The following is a 19,209-nucleotide window of genomic DNA, read 5'->3' on the forward strand; positions in this document are numbered from 1 at the left end:
TAGCACCTGCATGACTTCTGTCAATCTGAAACTATTTCAAAATGAAGTTTCCAAAATCAACATATGTTGATTGGCTTATGTATTATTAAAAATGCATGCTTTCAATTACGTATAAGGTACCATAAATGAACACACCCATGGTAGTGTTCATGGTGAACCCCCCATGGTAGTGAACACTGAGCAGGGTTCTGACTGCAGGGGTGACTAGTGTGTGCGAGGAGCCCCGGAAAGGCTGTCTGGGAAGATACTGGGCCAGGAGTAGTGGACAAAGTTCTGGAAAACGAGCTCAAGGAAGGGCAGCAAGTGCAAAGGCCCTGAGGTAGGAACATCAGAGCCTGTAAGTCCGCCCCTGCCTCCCCAGGCCTGCAGAGAAAACTTCTGAGAGTTGAGGGGAGTGCTATTATGTTGGCAGGGGCATCGAGGGAGGAGGATCTGGCGGGTGGGGCTGTGGGCAGAGGGAGTGGGCAGAACTGGGGCAGGTAGGGGCCCGGGCAGGGCCTGGCAGCTCCCACCGGCTGGGTGGGCATGCAGACCCCCTGCTCATGCTTCTCATCACTGGCGTTCTGTGAACCTCAGTGAGTGGCCCTCTCTGGCTGTTGCTGGATTTCTGCATGCGCCCCGCCCCCCCCCACCGCCAAGTACAGGACCCACTCCTGAGTGGAAAGATGCCCCCCCCTCGTCCTGAGCTGGGTCTGCGTCCCCCAACCCCAGGCACTGGTTTCTCACTTCTCACCTGGGAAACTCAGGCTCAGAGAAGAGTGACGGAAAAGATGGGGTAGACTCCACCCCCTGTCCCATGCTGATGCCCCTGGGGGCCAGCGTGGGAGCCTGGCTGCGGGACCCCCAGCCTCAGATACCACCCACCTTCCGCAGTCAGAGACTTTGGACCCTGAGCGTGGGGTGGAAGTGCCCCGTGCCGGTCCCCTCATCTGTAAATGTGGCTGGTGGCTCTGGAGCGGGGAACCCCTAGGCGTCACCGCCGGCAGCCCCGCCCTGGCCGAGCTAGCCTGGCCGCCCCGGCTTCGGCGCCAGGACAGCAAATGGCAAGTTGGGTTTCTGTGCCAGGAACAAGCTTCCCACGGTTTCTGCCGTGGCGCCGGCTGCCCTTCGAATTCCCGGCCAGGTGGGGCTTCCGGAAGTGTGTTTGCGCAGCAGTGGAGGCCATGCAGGGGAGGGTGGGGGGCCAGTGGTCCTTGCCACATGGCACCGTGGATGCCCCAAAGGGTGGTCCCATTCAGACAGTGAGTGGCTTCGCAGCCAGCCGGTGTGGCACGAATCCACACCGCTGCAGTGACCTCTGGTCCCCTTACCCTGGTCTAGGAGAGGCCATCCAGCCTCCCAGGGCCACCCTTCCGACTGAGGAACTAGCTCCTCCTTTGGCTTTCCCTAACCCTCTGGCCAAATGGACCCACCTACAGCTCAACTAGAGGCAAGACAAGAACGCCAGGGGCCCTGGGGAGCCCATGAAACTCAGAGCCAGAAGGGTCCTAGGCAAGCCTCCCCTCCCAGGCCCACACCTGGTGTAGCAGAGCTCAGCACACAGCTGGTGCCCAATAAATGCATATTTGATCACTAGGCCTATAGCCCATGTGATGCGTTGGAGAAGCGGGTTTAGAGGCCGCCAAGTAAGGGCGCCCCCGCAGCCCTCACCCCTCCCAGGAGAGGTTTACCAGTTGTGCTTTAAGACATCAGTCCTTCCTGGGAGGGAGGAAAAGCAGCTGGTCACTCTCACTTTAGTGTGAATTAGCTTGTTCAAGGGGGGAGATGTACATTGATGCTCTGGTTGGCCAACAGGCCAAAGAGGTGGGGGAAGTTGCAGCTGCTCCCTGGATTGTGGGAGTTTGTTCCTGCCCCCCACCCCCACCCCGCCAGAGGTAGCAGCAGCGCCAGGAGGCACAGAGAATCTGCTTCGTCATCTGGGCAACTATTGGAAGAGTCAGTGACTAGACTCTATGACCTGCTTTCCCTTGAAACACTGGCTTCAAATATGCTTCACAGAATTCTGCAGATGTGCCTGAAAACTGACCCTGAGGTTTTAGTTTTCTGTTAGTCTGGATCCTTGTCAAAATGCCTGGTACAGGAGGACTCCCTGTCCCCACAGTGACATGGTGGCAAGTTGCCCTTAGCCTCTCCATCCCCCGAGACCCTGTGGTAGTTTCCAGCAGCTAAGAAGGCCCACGGTGTAGGTGTGGCCCAGCCTGACAAACATCTAGTTTTCGGCCCAGAACACTCAATCAAAGATTGTCCTATTGCCACCAATAGCTGGTGGCCTTCCAAACTTCTTCCTCTGCTCACAGGGTGGGGCGGGGGCGGGGGGGTATCACTCCCGAGTAACAGGCAAAAGCAGCATATGGCACAGATATCTGCAGGGAGGGGACTCTCTCCAGGTTCAGTACTACACGGACCTGTGCAGTATCACGTGAGTGTGGTAGCACAAGGACATGGAAAGACAGGATCAGAACATGGAGTCACTGGATGTGGAGAGAAGGGGGCAGTACGGAGCTGGGCCTCAGTGCCAGTGTGGGGATGGGGGCCCTTCTGGAGAGGGCAGTCGTGTCAGCGCCCACCTTCCCAAACTCACCTGAGGGGTTCTTGTGTATCTCCACCTCGCTGTCCACCTCACTGTTCGTTCCCAAGGCGTGGACTCGGCTAACCCTGGGCCGTGCTTCTGAGGGCTCATCACGGGACCAGAGGACAGAGGCAAGACCCTCAGGGGCCGGTGCCGGCGAGGCCGACGGAAGGGTGGGAGTGGGGCTGGGCAGTCACTGGCCCTCGCTCGGGGTCACAGGAGGTGGATGGCAGGCACAGGGGAGCCCTGGGGTAGGTGGACCCGTTATGGATGCGGCCAGTTCCCAGGAAGCCCGAACGGCTGCGTCGCTCCCACTGGCCATGCGGGGGCGCCCCCGCGGGCTGACCGCCCCAGGCTGAGATCCGCGCCCACCAGCCCCGCCGACGGTGCCCGTGAGGGGGGCCGCTCCGCTCCCAGCAGCCACCGGGGGCCAGGGCCCACTGCGGTGCCAGCCGAGCTCTGAGGCTGTAATTACGCGTCTCTGTCCTATGGGCCGAGTCACGGAGGGCGTCCGGGAAGGTGTTTTGTTGTCGCCTGTGAATCAGGAGCTCATGAGAAAAGTGGTGGCTGGTGCAGCAGAGAAATTAGGGCCTTGGTGCTACGGCACACGGCCCCCAGCCGCTCTGCCCGCCGCCCTCAGCCCCTGCTGGGAGCCTCTGCAGACACCGAAGCCCCGAGCCCCCGTGCTCGTGCATTCAGCCACTCCTTCCAGCACCTTCGGAAGGCTGAGCTTGTTGGACACGAGAGCCAGAGGAGATACACGCCAGGGGCTCCCGGGCCCACGCGGGCACGCGCACACGCCATACATACACATCCTCAGCTGCAAGCACACACACACACACGCACACACACCCGCGCGTGCACACACAAAGTACACACACACATCCGCAGCTGCAAGCACACGCGCGCAAACGCACACACTCCTGCAGATGCAAGCACACACACACCTGCGCGTGCGCACACACACAAGCACACACACATCCGCAGCCTCAACCACACACGCGCACACATCCTCAGCTGCAAGCACACGTGTGTACACGCACACACCCGCGCGCGCGCACACACACACGCATACACATCCGCAGCTGTAAGCGCACGCGCACACACACACACACGCATCCGCGGTGCAAGCGCACGCGCACACACACGCCAGCACCGCGGGCGCACGTCCACACTTCCTACCAGCGCTGACCTCCGCCCGACACTCACGCAGGCCAGGCTGCCCCTGACGGCGGGGAGCGCTCCGGAACCAGCGGAGGGGGGTGGGGCGGGCCTGTCCCTCGCTGGCCGGACTCACCGGCTTTCTGTCCCCAGGGGCCACAAAGGACATGGGGAAGATGCTCGGGGGTGACGAGGAGAAGGACCCCGATGCGGCCAAGAAGGAGGAGGAGCGCCAGGAAGCCCTGCGGCAGGAGGAGGAGGAGCGCAAAGCCAAGTACGCCAAGATGGAGGCGGAACGCGAGGCCATGCGGCAGGGCATCCGAGACAAGGTGGGCGCGGGGCCTGGGGGGCTGCCCCGCACCCTCTCCTTCGCCTGGCTCCGTGGAGCACATCTCTGGATTGCACTCTGGAGCCCACATCTGCTACCCAGGCTCGCCAGGATGAGGGTTCACCTGTGGGCCCGCGTCTTTGCTGTTCTTACCAGTGGGGCTGTAAGGAGGGGGGCGCCCTGCTCTTACAGTGGGGCTGGCCATGGTTTCACCTGCCCGGCCTGATCGCTTTTCCAGCTGTTGCGGGATTAGGTAGGAGCAGTGAGTCAGGACCTGCCTCCAGAGGACCCACCAGCAGCGAAGATAGGGGTGTGTTGGGGAGCAGACACCTGCTGGGGTCTGCCTGATCACCCCAAGCTGAGTGTGCCAGGTGGGGGCCTTGCCTCTGTGGCTGCAGAGCTAAATGAGACAGTGGTCGCCTGGCCAGGCATCGGTGGGGGAGCGGTGCTGGGCAGATGGGGACGATGGTGAGCCCCTCCACCCATGGGTCAGAGGCAGCTCCGGAGGGGTTCGGACGCGTTCTGTCGCTGGAGCCCCAGGTCTTCCCGGCCACACCACTCTAACCTCCGGAATTTGGCCCCCTCCCTCCTATGAGCCTTCAGCTCGGGAAAAATACCCACCTGCCCCAGGGTCCCCCAGAAATGGAAGAATGGGGGATGGGGGTGGCTGTGGCTGGGGGAGATCTGGCCCCCTTGCCGGCAGCTGTACTGAGTGGTGAGGGCAGCGTGGGTGGGGGGAGCACCTGGTCCCCTCTGCACCCAGCACCGTTGAGTGACCCAGCCCCCGGGTCCTGCCCCTAAGAGAATCTGCCTGACTCTCATGTCCGCTGAGCCCTCTTCCAGGGCTGTCCAGGTAACCCTCCCCACTTCCTTCCTGCGCCTGCCCTTCAGATGGGGCTCCCCCAGATTATTCTCGCCGGGTCCCGCCCACAGACCTTCACCCCGGCACACAAATGTGCCCGCCTTGTGCGTAGACACCCTGTGGCTTTAGAAGTCTGTTGGACTCTGTGCCCTTGGCTGGAGGGAAGCTCTCTTTGGTCTGACCTAGTTTCTGGAAGTGTTTCTCTCCCCCGCCCACGCTCCACCCCACAGGGCTCCAAGCCACATGTCCCTCCTTTCCTTTCCAAGCCCAAGGGCCACTGCCGTCCACCGTAAGGTTGTCCCAGAATGGTGACCCAGGAAGAGGGCCTGTGCTTCTTGGGCGAGGGAGCGCCTGGTGTCCGGGCAGCTTGTGACACGCCGTGCCTTTGGCTGACCTGATATCAGTGCTCAGTAGGGAGGGCCCTCTGGTCAGTGTGCCCGCTGCCAAAGAGTTCTCGGGGTGCCCCCGTCAGGTCCTCATCGAGACCCTCGTAGCACTCCTGGCAGTTGTTCAGGGTACATAGGGGCATGTGGGCTGCTCAGGGCTCCTGCTGAAGAAACCTAGATAAACCCTTCATTCCTCTTTCCTCGATGTCTGGCAGTTGCCCAAGGGGGCCCCAGCTCTGGCCACAGCTGGGCAGAGAGCAAGGCTCCCCCCCCCTCTCTGATCGCTGCTGAAGGTGGCCCTTGCCTCCCCCGTGCCTGAAGCCATCTGCAGCCTCAGAGAGGAGAAGGTGCAGAGGTTTCCTTCAGTACCTTTAGCGAGCTGCGGGGGGACATAGCAGCCCCCCCTGACATCTGGAAGCAGAAGGAAGGCCCTTCTTGGGGAGCAAGGGCATTCCCCGCTCCGCCCAAGCGCGAGGCAGAAGCCACCGCTTCTGGTGGGGCTGGCGAGGACAGAGGAGTGTACAGTGGGGTGAGTCCTCCGGCTGGGCGGAAGCGTGTCCTCCCCGGGGCCCGTGATCCTGTGCTTGTGTGTCCCCCAGCAGGAATCCGGAGGTTGTGGCTACTTGCCGACACCCACACGCTGCCCCAGTTTTCCCGCTTCATCCTTGTTAATGCTTCTGCTCCCGCGCATTCCCTAACGTGTGATCCGGAAGCTCAGACCCGGCCAACGGGCGCCCCTCTTTCCAGCCTGAGTGGGTCCTGAGCTCGGCCCATCAGGTAGACCACCAGCCCCCAGAAGCATGAGTCCAGCTTGCCCCCACCCGCTTCCCACCACCCTGAGACAGGAGGCCTCACGCTGAGCACGAGCTCCTGAGGAGCTGGTGATGGCCTGGGGGTAAGGGGCACACATTAGTCCCTTGGAAACGAATTCTTGCAGTTCCGGAGCCCAGAAGTCCCGAATCAGCATGTGGGCAGGACTGCCCTCCCTCTGGAACCTGCAGGAGAGAACCTTCCTTGCCTCTTGCAGTTCTCTTGCGGTGGCTCTGGCAGTCCTTGGTGTCCTTGGCTTGTGGCGGTGTCCACTCCAGTCTTTCTCCACTTTCATATGCCTCTCTCTGTCCTTTTCTTTCTCTTACGAGGAAACTCTTACTGGATTTAGGGCCCAGGGCGACCTCGTCTCCTTATCTTAGTTACATCTGCAAAGACCCTATTTCCAAATAAGGTCACATTTTGAGGTTCCAGGTGACAAGAGTTTTGGGGGGCACCATTCAACCCACTAGAGACGGGAGACCTGGGTAAGAGCTGAGGGCAGAGACACACACAGGAGACCGGAAATGGAGGGCTCAGGGGTGGCCAGGAGTATGGGCTGAGGGCACGCCTAGGGGGGCTCCACTTAGGGCTGCCATTGGACACTCGCCTCCGCTGGCTGTCCACGAGGGGCGGGCGTTGTAGCCACATCTAGGGGGACTTGGCCAGGCATGACGGTCTGACCTCACGTCACCCGACCAGGGATCTGGGGCTGTGTGGGCCGGCCAGCCCCAGAGCAACGGGTGATCCGCCACTGCGTGCACATGTCCTGCCCGCCCCTCCCACCGCTCCCAGACCACAGGCCAGGCCGGCGGAGGACAGGGCCAGCCTCCTGGGAGGGCGAGGTGGGTGGGTAGGGTGGAGAGGCCAGGGGTGGGGCGGGGTCACTGGTACCCCATAGGGACCGACCTCCCCTCCCCCCGCTTCCCCCCTCAATGCGGCCCCCCAAGCCCTGAGCCCTGGCTTCTGCTGTCGCTCTGGCATTCTCCGTGAGGGTACCCCCCCCCCCCCCCCCCCCCCCCCCCCGGCACCAGGCACCCTCCTGGGTGGGATTTTGCCATCAGGGGTCTTGGTGGTGGTCTGTGGGGCCAAGGGTTCCCGACAGCCTTTCTCAGCCGCAGGCAATGTTCTCTCCGCCAATCCCGCGGTTGCGGGAGGGGTCCAGCCCTCTCAGGTACTGTGTGGCCCGGGCTCCAGCCCGGGGCCTGGAGACCGCTTGCCGGTCTGACCCCCGCCCCTCCCCCGCAGTACGGCATCAAGAAGAAGGAAGAGCGTGAGGCTGAGGCCCAGGCCGCCATGGAGGCCAATTCGGAGGGCAGCCTGACGCGGCTGAAGAAAGCCATCCCGCCCGGCTGTGGGGACGAGCCGGAGGAGGAGGACGAGAGCATCCTGGACACCGTCATCAAGTACCTGCCCGGGCCGCTGCAGGACATGTTCAAGAAGTAATGCCCCGGCACCAGACACAGCCCGCCTGAGCCCGGACCCCCGCCCCCGCCGCCCCCCTTGCCTACCTACCCCCTGTACATGCCCTCCTCGGAGGCCCCTGAAGGGATGTCGGGAGCAGAGTGCAGTCCCCCAATGCCAATATAAGCCATAGTCCTAGACCTACCCGCCCCATGCCCCCTCGCGCCTCGGAAGCCTGCGCTCACCTCTCGCCACCAGCCCACTCCCCTCACTGCCATTGCCACCGCCTGGGGGGGAGGGGTGCCCGCCCCTCCCCAGGGCCCCCGTGGACCGGCCCACGTGCTCCTCTGGGTTGGACCCTCCTCCCCCAGAGCCTGGGACGTCCCTTACTGCTCCCGCCCCTTCACACCCACCCAGCAGTGCCCGAGGCCAGGGCCACCGAAAGGGCCAGCATCCCGACCGGCCGTCGGTGCGCCGTCCCTGCGTTGTCGGGCGCTTGTCCCGTCCCAAACTCAGGAGCACAGCCATAGTGGGGGGAAGGCGGGCGTGCGGGCTGGGAGGGGAGCTGCGGCAGGGGTGGGGAGCCTCCCCCACCCCCGCAGTGACACCTGGGCTGCAGGGTCTGAACCCTACTGTCTGCAGGTGGCCCACCTCCACCTGCACCCCTCACATTGTCCATCTGTCTCAACCTGTCCTCCGTCCCCCTTCTCGGCCCACTCCTCTGGAAGGCTTTGCTTTGGACAAATACCAGGACCCGGTTCTCTTCCAAACTAAGGGAAACCAAGCAATAGGCCTGGGGGAGCTCCGACACGGCCCCCCCCCCCCCCACCGCCCGGCGCAGCGTGGAACAGTGCAGCCCCTCCCGGCCCTGTGACTCCCCGCCCCTCTGCGTCCGTTGGCCCAGCCCTCTCCCCTCCCTGGTGGGCACCTCCCATCTTCTTAGCGGAGGCTGCTCTGGGGTCTCGGACTCCCCTGCCCTCACCCTCTGTGCGCCTGCACCTTCCACAAGAGCGGGGAGGAGGCTCAGGCCCTCGGATGAGCGCGGCACCTGGAGACGGTCCCTGAGGCCCTCCTCCGCCAGCCAGGTGCGGGCCCCTCGAGGTGGGGACCTGCCAGGCGGCCCCACCTCGGCGCAGGTGGAGTCTGTGGGGAGCCACCGCGGGCCTCCCTGACCCTCTGTCTCTTCATCCTTGTTTTCCTTTGCATCACGATACGTTGAATCTCAGGTAAATGAGGTCTTACGTGTTTGGGGAGTTCTATCGGGACAGAAGGCCCGTCGCCTCGGTGTCCGGGGGCCCCTTTCTGTCCGTGTCACACATTCATCGCGTCCACGTGTTGTGGGCCAGGGGCGCGGCCCCACGTAGCTCTTTAGAGAAGCCATAACAATAGACTGCAATACTACCTTCGGACGCCCTGCGCCCTCCGACTCCTCCCGGTCCCGTGTCTTTTTTAAATGCCTGTTTTCACACGTCAACAAGCCTGCTCCGAGCAGACAGGGCCTTGTCTCGTAGAAACCCGCATCCCGTTCCCAGCGCATGGGGCGCCCGGAGCCGCCAAGCTTAGCGTAGACCGTGGATGTCGTCCGTCCTTCTGTCCTTGCGCCTGCCTCCTCCTGCATGTGGGGGGCCGCCGCGTGTGTTCTCTCTGGATGGAATCACAGCCAATAAACACCATAGTGAGTTCACACCGCGTGGCCCTTCTCTCCGGAGTCCTGAGGCCCTCGCGGGCGGCCGACGTGGGCAGACTGGGAGGAGGGCCCGGACCCTGTCGGATGAGCCTCGCTTGGTCCGATGTGCTGCCACATAGGAAGTCCCTTCCCCTCTTGCTGGGACGACTGCAGGGTCTCCCCACCGCCCTGGCCCAGATTCACCCGTTGCCCCTAAGGCAGCCCCAGAGTAATCATCTAAAAGGCAGACCAGCGCCTCTGGGGCTCCCTGCCCCCTCCCCTTTGGGGCTCCCTGCCTCCCTCTCCCTCCCCCCTCCTTCCATGAGCCTCCCGCTTGCCCAGACCCCTTGACAGGCCTTGTCTTCCCCACAGCTATGCCAGGCCGTTGGGGGCTCAGGTCCCCACTGTGCCAGCCATACTTTAGGCCAGCCCCCCCCCCCCCCCCCCTCCTTAAACTCCTGCACAGCCCTGCGGGTCCTGCCTCTAGTCTGTCCTTTGGTGACATGTCTCCTCCCCGTGTCCTCAGGGAGGCCTCTGTGCCCTGCTGGAGCCCTGGGTCCCACCCTCACCCCCTAGGGGAGCCTGCCCATCTGGGCTGGTGCTTGTGGAACTGCCAGCTCTCTGGCCTGGTCGTGGGCCCCCACCACGTCCTTCCTACACCCAAAGCCCACCCAAGGTGCCATGATTACTTGTATCCTCAGAGAGGACTGTTTGACCTCCACTCTGAGGGCCTCGTGATTTTCCTTATACTGCTGGCCAGGAGTGCTTTTGGCCCAGTCTTGCAGGTAGAAGGGCCACGCTCCTCCCCCACTCTTGCCCCCTGCACCCTCCCCAAGCTGTGCCCCCAAGGCTGCTCGCTCTAGAGCCACTGCTCCTCTGCCTCGGCTTCAGAGGCTGGGAGGGGTAGGGGGGGTCTGGGAGGACCTGCCTCTGGGGAACGTCTGGCCTTCAGCCCCAAGTACCACCCAGGGTGCCTTGTGCCTCCTGAGGCTCCTGAGGGAGCCACTGTCCACCCCCCCTCCTTGGACCCAAAACACTGACAGAAGGTTTTGCAGCCCACTCTGTCTTTGGGCTCTGCATGCCACCCCCAGCGTGGCCAGTCTTAGAAGGGCACCCAGGGGCACCTGGGGGGCTCCGTCGGTTAGGCGTCCAACTCTTGATTTCGGCTCAGGTTCGATCTCGCGGTTCAGGAGTTTGAACCCGGGGTCGGGCTCTGTGCTGACAGTGCGGAGCCTGCTTGGGATTCTCTCTCTCTGCCCCTCCCCTGCTCTCTCTCTCTCTCAATACATAAATAGACATTAAAAAAAAAAAAAAAAAAAAAGGAGGGTCACCGAAAACGGCATCAGCCATTCAGCCTCCACTCCCCTCCCCACCTCTCCAGCCTGGCATGGGCTAGGTTCAGTCCTGAGCAGCAACGTGGATTTGCCAGGTGACCCGGCACACCTTCCCTCTGAACGCTGGCCAGCCCTTCCGCAGTGACTGGTGGGTCAGACCCCTCAGGTGAGAGTGTCTGAGGACTCCAGGTAAAGGTATTTGTCCGCTTGATTTTTACTGAGCCCTGCGATGTGCCGAGCGGGGTGTTACGCACCAGGGATAACTGAGGTCCCTCCTCCTGGAACTCCTTTTTCCAGTGGCAGGAGAGAGATGATAAAAAAGTAAATCAAGTGATTTCTTCTGCGGAGGAAACTGAGTGGGATAAGGGGGCAGACAGGATGGTGAGGATCAATATTTCACCTCTGAGGAGGTGCAGAGAGACCCCAAGGAGAGGAAGAGGGAGCCCTGGGGGACTTCCATGGGAGAGCACTCCAGACAGGAACAGCCATGCCCAGGACCCTGAGGCAGGAGCTGCCCCGGGCCCTTCCGGCCGTGACTGTGACTCGGCTGACCACGGCCTTGCTCAAGATGCTTGTTTTAGGTCCACACTGCCTGTCAGCAGAGTCTCCCCTTTCTGCATGTTAAGTCTTTAGACGAAGCAGAGCACACGGTGATACCTGGCGCCCTCCAGAGCCGCCCTCCCACTCTGCAGGGAGGCAGGTCCTGCCAGATCCTGGCAGGGTGACCTCCTGCCCCTGGTCCCTACCAGCAGCCAGCCCCAGGCGGGTTGGGTTTCCTGTCTCCTGTCCTCTCGAGTCCTGCACTATAGGAGCTATTGGCACCCACGTAAGTACATGGCGGTCAGGACAAAAGTGTAGAGGTCTGGCAGTAAGGACGCTTTGGTCCAGCCGCACTAATCCGCAGCTAGACAAGCCCTGCTGTCCAGTCACAGCCAGCGCGGCTCAGGGAGCCCGGTCCCGGCCACCTGGCCACACAATGTGGAACCGTCTCCACCTGTCTCAGCAGGTTCCCTCAGGCCTGAAGGGCGGGGGTCCTGTCGCGGTGGAGCGGGGGTCCCAGGGGCGGGTGGGGGATCGGCGCTGGGCTAGGGGCGGGATTGCACTGGGGGCTGGGGGCCGAGCTGGCGCCGCCCAGGACCCCGGCCGAGGGCCACTCGAGGCCGCGCCAAGACGACGCATCCGGGAGGCACAGCCCGGCGGCCCGTGCAGCGTAGCCTCCGCCGCCGCAGTCCCCTCCGGTCTCTGTTCCCGCCCACCTGACCGGCCTGAGCCAATAAACGTGTGCTCGGTAGTCCGCCACTGTTGGCTCCTAGAGTGTCACGTGGCGGGAGACTGGCCAATCAGAGCCGGGGAGGCACCAGTGTGCGGCTCCCGGCGATCGGGGGACAGCCCGGCGCGGGGTCCCCCCACTGTTCTCCCGAGGCCCGTGCGAGCCTTCCCCCAGTGTTCCCCGAGTCCTCCGCAGGCCGCAAGGGGCGCACGGCTGGGAGGCGGCCGCGGGTCCTGGGCGGGAGCAGCCGCCGGGAGGCCGGCACCGGAGAGGGGACACGTCCGGGCTGCCACGTGTGGCTCATCCTCGGACGCGACAGCACAGTCTCTGCCCTTCGCCCAGGGGCCGAAGCCAGCCCGGGTGGGGTCGTCCTTCCTGCTGCCCCCAGACCAGTGGCCAAGGCCGCCGCCTGTGGCGGGGCGAGGAGGCCCGGGAGGCCGTAGCTGGCCAAGCAGAGGTCCGTGCGGGTCTGAGGGCAGGGCCTGGGGCAAGGGGTGCAGGTGGCAGTGACCGAGGCTGGCCGCCGGGTCCACGCTGCAGCCCGAGGCGCAGCAGGTCGTTAGCGGGCGCACAGGGTCCTGCGCGGTTCACACTGGAAGGTGAGGCAGGCAGCGTCCTCCTGCTGCTGGTCCCGCGTCCCCGCTTCGGGGCCCTGCCCAGGGCTGAGCCCCAGCCCCCAGGTGCCAGTGGTGCCCAAGGTGATTTCTCTCAGCCCGAGGACAAGGCGTGCGAGTTGAGGGTTAGTTGATTTTTGCAAAACAAAACACTTATTTCTTGCACCCTTGAGTGAGTCCATGGGATTTATCCTGCATAGGGACAAAAAAGGACTTTGTGGGGAGGGAGGTGAGTGGTGTGGCCTGGCTAGGGAAAGGCCTGGACGGTGGGTGTCTCCCTCTCTCTCTGCTCCTCCCCTGTTCATGCTCTGTCTCTCTCGGCTTCAAAAATAAATAAGCATTTTAAAAAGTAAAAAAAAAAAACAACAAAAAAACCCCAAACCTTTGGTGCAGTGGCAAAGAGAGGAGGGCCTTGTGCTCTGTGTCCACTTGGCCAAAAATCTGAATGCTCTCCAAGGAGGTCTAGACTCCAGGGCCCATCAGTCAGAACTCAGCCTCTGGTTACACGTTTCCACTAGGCCCTGACCTTGGGGCTCAAGCAGAGGGGGACACCCCATCACACCTAGTCCCCTCTCTCACCCACCCAGGAATGGGCCTGGCTGGAACTTCCCGGCCAAGACGGATGATTGACACTGGGCACGGTTTCTCTCTCCTGTTAATTCTTCCTACACAGAGCAGAAATAAATAGACAATCAAAATTCACCCACCAGGAGACATTCACCTATGACTGGGGCAATAAATACACACGATGGGCCTGGAGGCAGGAAATGCTAAATAAACACAAGGGTGAGACAGGTCAAAGGCACAGACACAGCACCAACTGGCCGAGCTCTCGGTGACCAAAGGTGCGACACTGAACAACACAGGCAGTGTTGGGTTACAACTCAAGTATGGAATAAATACCCATTAGTCCACACTGATACGAATGAATGAATAAACAAAGTGGGGAGAAGAGAGAAATCCGCCATGCAGGATTCTAAATAGTTTATGTAGACACGGCCTTCAAGGAGATGGAGTAACCCCCTCACCGTAAGTCCTGCACAGTGACTTCCTTCCAAAGAACACAGTGTGGAAAAGGGGTGAAAAGACTAGCTTATAGGGAGAAACCTGATAAAGCCACCACCTCCAGGAGGTCAAGGTCAACATCTCAGTGATAGGTCCTGTTGATAGTGTGTGCCCTTGATAGGATGGGATGAGAAGGGCACTTCAGCTCTGTGGTCTTCCTCTCCCAAACCTGTTACCCTAATCGAACCGTGAGAAAAACCTCAGACTAACCCCAGTTGAGGGATGTTCTACACAATAACTGACCACCAGCACTCCTTAAAAGTGTCAAGGCCAGATAACACCAGGAATGTGGGCGAAAATACCACAGTCAAGAGGAGCCCATGGAGACACGACACCTAAAAAATGCAATATCCTCACTGAGGTCTTGGAACAGAAAAAGGACACCAAGGAAACCTAAGGACACCTGAATAAAGAATGGGCTTTACTTAATAAAAATGTGTCAAAGTTGGTTCATTCTCTGTGGCAAATGTACCGTACTTATGGAGGATGTTAATAGGAGGGAAAATGAGGTGCGGGGATATGGGAACACTCTGCATTATCTTCACAGCATTTTTTAAATGTTTTTTTTTTTAATTTTTATTTTTGAGACAGAGAGGGACACAGCATGAGCAGGGGAGGGGCAGAGAGAGAGGGAGGCACAGAATCCGAAGCAGCCTCCAGGCTCTGAGCTGTCAGCACAGAGCCCGACGTGGGGCTCAAAATCACGGACTGCGAGATGGTGACCTGAGCCAAAGTCAGACGCTTAACTGACTGAGCCACCCAGGCGCCCCATTCACAGCATTTTTTAAAATCTAAAACTGTTCCAAAAAGTTTACTTAAAAAATTCATCTGGAAAAGGCAGAATTCAATTCAAACACCATTAAGACCAGCAGCTGATGAAAGACCTAGAGCAGAAGGAAGCACAGGTTCACCCCCTAACCTCGGCAGCTTCGTTGCAGAGCGGCAAAGCCACATGGGGGATGGACAGTCCTGGGCTTCCCGAATGCTCTCCCGGCCTCCTCACAGGCGAGGTGGGAGCCGCTGCATGGAGGCAGGTTACGTGAAAAGAGAGAAGAGCGGGCAGGTTCCTAACGGGAAGGAGAGGTCCGAAACGGTTTCCTCCTGGGGATGTCGCCAAGTGCCTGCCTTGCTGCCCCAGTCCTGCTTGGTTGGGGGAAACCTGGCCAGGCTGCCTGACACCACCTCAGCTGAGCACGGACAAGGCTGGCTGCCCAGCCCCTGCCAAAGTCTCAGGCCGAGAGGCCTGCAGGGTCGGCAAAAGCCCCATGGCGCCCCAACGCAGAAGAAAAAGCAAGTCGTTCTCAGAAATGGTGGGGAGAGTGTAAAACCTCAGCATGCTGTATCTAAGCTGAAAATCGATTCTGGGTAGGACTGTACAAGCAGAAGAAAGTGGAAAGAACCAGCAAGGCAATCAGGCACATCACAGAGAAACAAGCAAACAAGCGAATACTGACTGCAAACGTGGACCAAGACCTTAACCTAGCAGGAAAAACCTCAAGAAAGAACATAGCGAGAACATGAACTCAATAAAATTCAAAGTTCTGAGGGAAAGAGCCTGTGGCTCGAGATCTGATTTGAGAATAAAGCACTTAACACATCTCTTCTGAAAATCAGAAAAAGATACAGAGGATTTAATGCAATTAGCTAAATCTGTACTCAACTGAAAAATGCATATTCTTTTTTTAAAAAAATGTTTATTTGGGGTGGGGGGACAGAGGATCCGAGGCGGGCTCTGCATTGACAGCGTAGAGCCCAATGCAGGGCTCGAACTCATGAACTGTGAGATCATGATCTGAGCCAAAGTCGGATGCTTAACCAACTGAGCCCCCCAGGCACCCGTGTATATTCTTTTAAAGTTCACATGAATATTTACAAAAATTACTGCTGATTAGGCCATAAGCTTGTCCCAACAAAATTCATGGGGTTGTCACAAGACAGAACATGTGGTCTAGCCTCAGGGCAACTAATCCGAAGATCAACAACAAAGATAATTAGAAACACCCATATGCTTGGAAGTTAAACTCGTAAATTATTTTAGGCCAGAGAAGACACTGAAATGGACTGTTGTGTGTTTAGTTCGTCATTAGTGACCACTGAGAGAATACGCATGCGGAGCTCACAACCTAGTAGAGGAACTAAGGAGTGGAGAAACGTGCTTAATCTAATAGGGGACAGGAATGGAGGGGGGAAAGGAAGTGAAGAGACGGACCAGGACAGTGGAGCACTAAGTGCCCATAAGTCCCCTTATCTAAGATGCCAGGATGGCCGTCTGCGTCCCGGGACCCGGATTGTTGGCTGCCGGTCACCGCCCAGCTGCCGGTGTCTGCTGCTCTTTCCCACAAGGCGGCTCCCCTCGTGACACAGCCAGAGGCCCCAGGGAGCAGGCACCCCGGGTCTGGCGAGAGGGGTGAGCCACCCCGGCTCCTTCCACCCTCGAACAAAGAAGGGGAACAATTGCAAGATGGGCACCATCGCGCACCCCGAGCTCCCCCACGGGAATGAACGTCGTGAAGCTCAAGAGACCACGTCTTTTGTGTCCGTTACCTTCTCACCCAAACCCACTAGAAACACCCTGTAGCGGAACAAGTTGGGTGGTCACTCGTCACACACGACGGGGACGTCTCGGTGAGAAAGGACTTCTGGGATGTGGCACTGGCTGGTTTGCGGGGAGGGCTCGGGGAAGATACGCCAGGGATCTGCATACACCTCATCTGGGGGGGAGAGGCCTGGAGCCAGGCAAGTTCTGTGATTGGTGAAGTACAGGTGTCACTCCCGCTGGCCGGGACAGGGGTGCTGGGTCGTCGCTGTGGCTCAGACAACGTTTATATGTTGTCTGTGTTCAGCGTGATTACAAAGTGCTCCTGGTCCTGTCTTTGTCCACCAGTGTGGCCTTGCCTGGCTCTACGGTCCTGTGAAATTGTGTCTGTGCAGTGGGGACCCCAGGGCCTTCCCGGGGGTGGTGGGCCAGCCCCTGGAAGTCACAGCTGCGCTTCTCTTTCTCACTCTCTGCCTTCCCTCCCTGACCCGTGTCCTCACTTCCCACCTGCTGGTCCCTGTACCTCTAGGTGAAGGACTGAGACACTTTGGGGTGGCCTCTAGGGGGAATACAAATGACGACAGTCCACACCAAGAGTGGATCCAGGAAGCGGGTCCCCTGGATGGGGTTGGAAATGATTATTTGCTGCCCCTGGTGAGAGGGGACATCACTCCCCGGCACGCGGTAGCACCCAGTTGCCACAGCCGTCACTGGCAATGCACCAGGCTCCAAGGCCACAACAGCCCGGTGGTGTGTGCGCCCTGGTGCGGCTACACAGTGATGCATGGCACCAGTCCGCCACCATTAATTGTCCTCTTACTGATGAACCTTGAGTCGTCATCCGGTTCAGTCATGAAAATAAGCCACTACGCAGTCTTCCTATGAACATTTCTCTCGGGTAACGACCTATGGGTGGCACTGCCGGGTCACGAGTAGCTGTATTCCTAACCGGAAGAAATTGTGAAACGGTTTTCCGAAGTGGTTGTGCCAGTGCTATTTGGAGAAGAAGCGACCTATTCTCGTCGGGGCTGGCCGTTAATCTCGGTCTCCGTCCATTCAGCCTGCTTGAATCAAAATCCCACGGCCTGGGGCTTAAACAACAAACGTGTCTTTCTCACGGTGCTGGAGGCTGCAAGTCTGAGATCAGGGTGCCGGCGGATTTAGGGTCTGGCGGGAGCCTCTTCCTGGTTCACAGGTGGCATCTTCTCACTACGTCCTCCGTGGCGGAAGAGGCAGGGGAGGTCTCTGGGGTCTCTCTTATAATCTCAGTCATGACCCGATCACCCCAAGCCCCACCTCCCAGTGTTATCACCTTTGGGGGTCAGGCTCTCCATGTAGGAACTTCGGGGGAGACAAGCATTTAGTCTGAAACGGTCACTGAAGTTCCAGTCACTCTCAGGGGTTTTTAGTGGTGTCTCATCTTGGCTCTAATTTACGTTTCCCTGATGACTAGTGGTGAGCACCTTTTCACGAGCTTGTTGGCCATTGTGTAGCTTCCTTTGAGACGTCCATTTAAAAAGTTGTCTTTTTTATCTTTATTTTTTTAGTTTATTTATTTTGAGAGAGAGACAGAGACGGAGACAGAGAGAATCCCAAGCAGGCTCTGCACTTCCAGCTCAGAGCCCAACACGGGGCTCTGATTCATGAGCTGTGAGGTGATGACCTGAGCCAAAATCAAGAGTCAGACGCTTAGCTGACTGAATCACCAGGTGCACGTAGCTCATTTTGGTGCTAAATAATATTCCACTGTCTGGACGGACCACAGGCTATTACCCATTTGCTTATTGGACATCTTGGTTATTTTCAGGCTTTGGCAATCATGAATAAAGCTGTTATAAACATTTGTGAAAACTCTGTGTGGATGTAAGTTTTCTTCTTTTTCCTTTTTTAGAATACTACTTATGTCAGTAATCTCTACACCTCCTGTGGGGTTTGAGCTCACAACCCCGAGATCCACAGCCACACACTCCTCCAAATGAGCCAGCCAGGTGCCCCTGGATGTAAGTTTTCAACTCATTTGGGTAAATACCGAGGACCGGAGCTGCTGCTTCATACGGGAAGAGTAGGTTTATGGTTCTGTAAACCAACAGCCAACTGTCTTCCAAAGTGGCCGCAACAGCTTGCATTCCCACACCAGTGGGGAGCGTTCTGGGCTCCACACCCACGCCAGCTCTTGAGGTTGTCAGCGTTCCGGGTTTTGGCCATTCTGATAGGTGTTTCCTTATTATTTGAATCTGCAATTCTCTAATTACATAGATTGCGAGCATCTTTTTATATGCTGTTTGTTATCTGCGTATCTTCTCTGATGAGGTGCCTGTTCAGGTCTTTTGCCTGTTTTTTCATTGAGTTGTTTGCTTGCACATGGTTGACTCTTGAGAGAGCGAGCCAGAGAGTGTGTGCGCAATTGGGGGAGGGGCGGAGAGAAAGAGAGAGGGAGAGAGAATCCCAAGCAGGCTCCACGCCTGCTCCAGTGCGGAGCCCTGACACCAGGCTTGAGATCGTGACCTGAGCCGAAATCAAGACTTGGATGCTTAGCCGACTGAGCCCCCAGGAGCCCGTCTTATCTCTGACTTTCAAGCGTATGTAAATCTTGGATAACAAAATTGTCTGATGTGTGTTTTGCAAATATCTTATCCCAGCTTGAGGCTTGTTTTCAACGCTCTTAACAGTTTCTTTCACAGAGCACAAGTTTTAAATTTTAATGAAGTCCAACTTAGCAATTTTTTCTTTCATGATTTTGGTGTTGTATCTAAGAGGTCACTGCCAAACCCAAGGTCTCCTATGTTATCTTTTATGAAGTTTATAGTTTTGCATTTTTACACTGATGCCTGTGATCCATTTCAGGTTAATTTCTGTGAAGGGCGTAAGGTCTGTGTCTACATGCGTTTTTTTGCGTGTGGACGTCCAGCTGTTCTGGCGCCATTTGTTACAGACCGTCTTTTCTCCATTGTGTTGTCTTTTTCCTTTGTCAGGATCAGTTGACTGTGTTTGTGTGGGTCTATTTCTGGCCTGGCTGTCCTGCTCCACTGATGTATTTGTCTATTCTCTCACCAACACCTCACCGTGATTACTGTAACTTTATAGTGAGTCTTGAAGTTGAGTAGTGTACGTTCTCCATCTTTGTTCTTCTTCAATACCGTATTGGCTGTTCTAGCTCTTTTGCCTCTCCAGATAACCGCAGAATGTATTTGTTAATATTCACAAGAA

At 58.5% G+C, this 19,209-nt stretch overlaps 1 protein-coding gene across 4 annotated transcripts in view; it reads left to right on the forward strand.

The window, feature by feature from the left end:
• Positions 1 to 9,201, forward strand: part of CPLX1 (complexin 1) — a 33,691-nt gene extending 24,490 nt beyond the window's left edge. For all 4 annotated transcript variants that reach the window (XM_042937173.1, XM_042937172.1, XM_042937174.1 and 1 more), the window contains exons 3-4: positions 3,884 to 4,059; positions 7,362 to 9,201. In XM_042937173.1, coding sequence (XP_042793107.1) covers positions 3,884 to 4,059; positions 7,362 to 7,559 — 374 coding nt within the window. In that variant the 3' untranslated portion in view covers positions 7,560 to 9,201. The remainder of the gene's footprint in view (positions 1 to 3,883; positions 4,060 to 7,361) is intronic.
• Positions 9,202 to 19,209: the final 10,008 nt, after the last annotated feature.

Source organism: Panthera leo, chromosome B1 (genome assembly GCF_018350215.1).
Source record: "Panthera leo isolate Ple1 chromosome B1, P.leo_Ple1_pat1.1, whole genome shotgun sequence".
NCBI classification, from domain to species: domain Eukaryota; kingdom Metazoa; phylum Chordata; class Mammalia; order Carnivora; family Felidae; genus Panthera; species Panthera leo.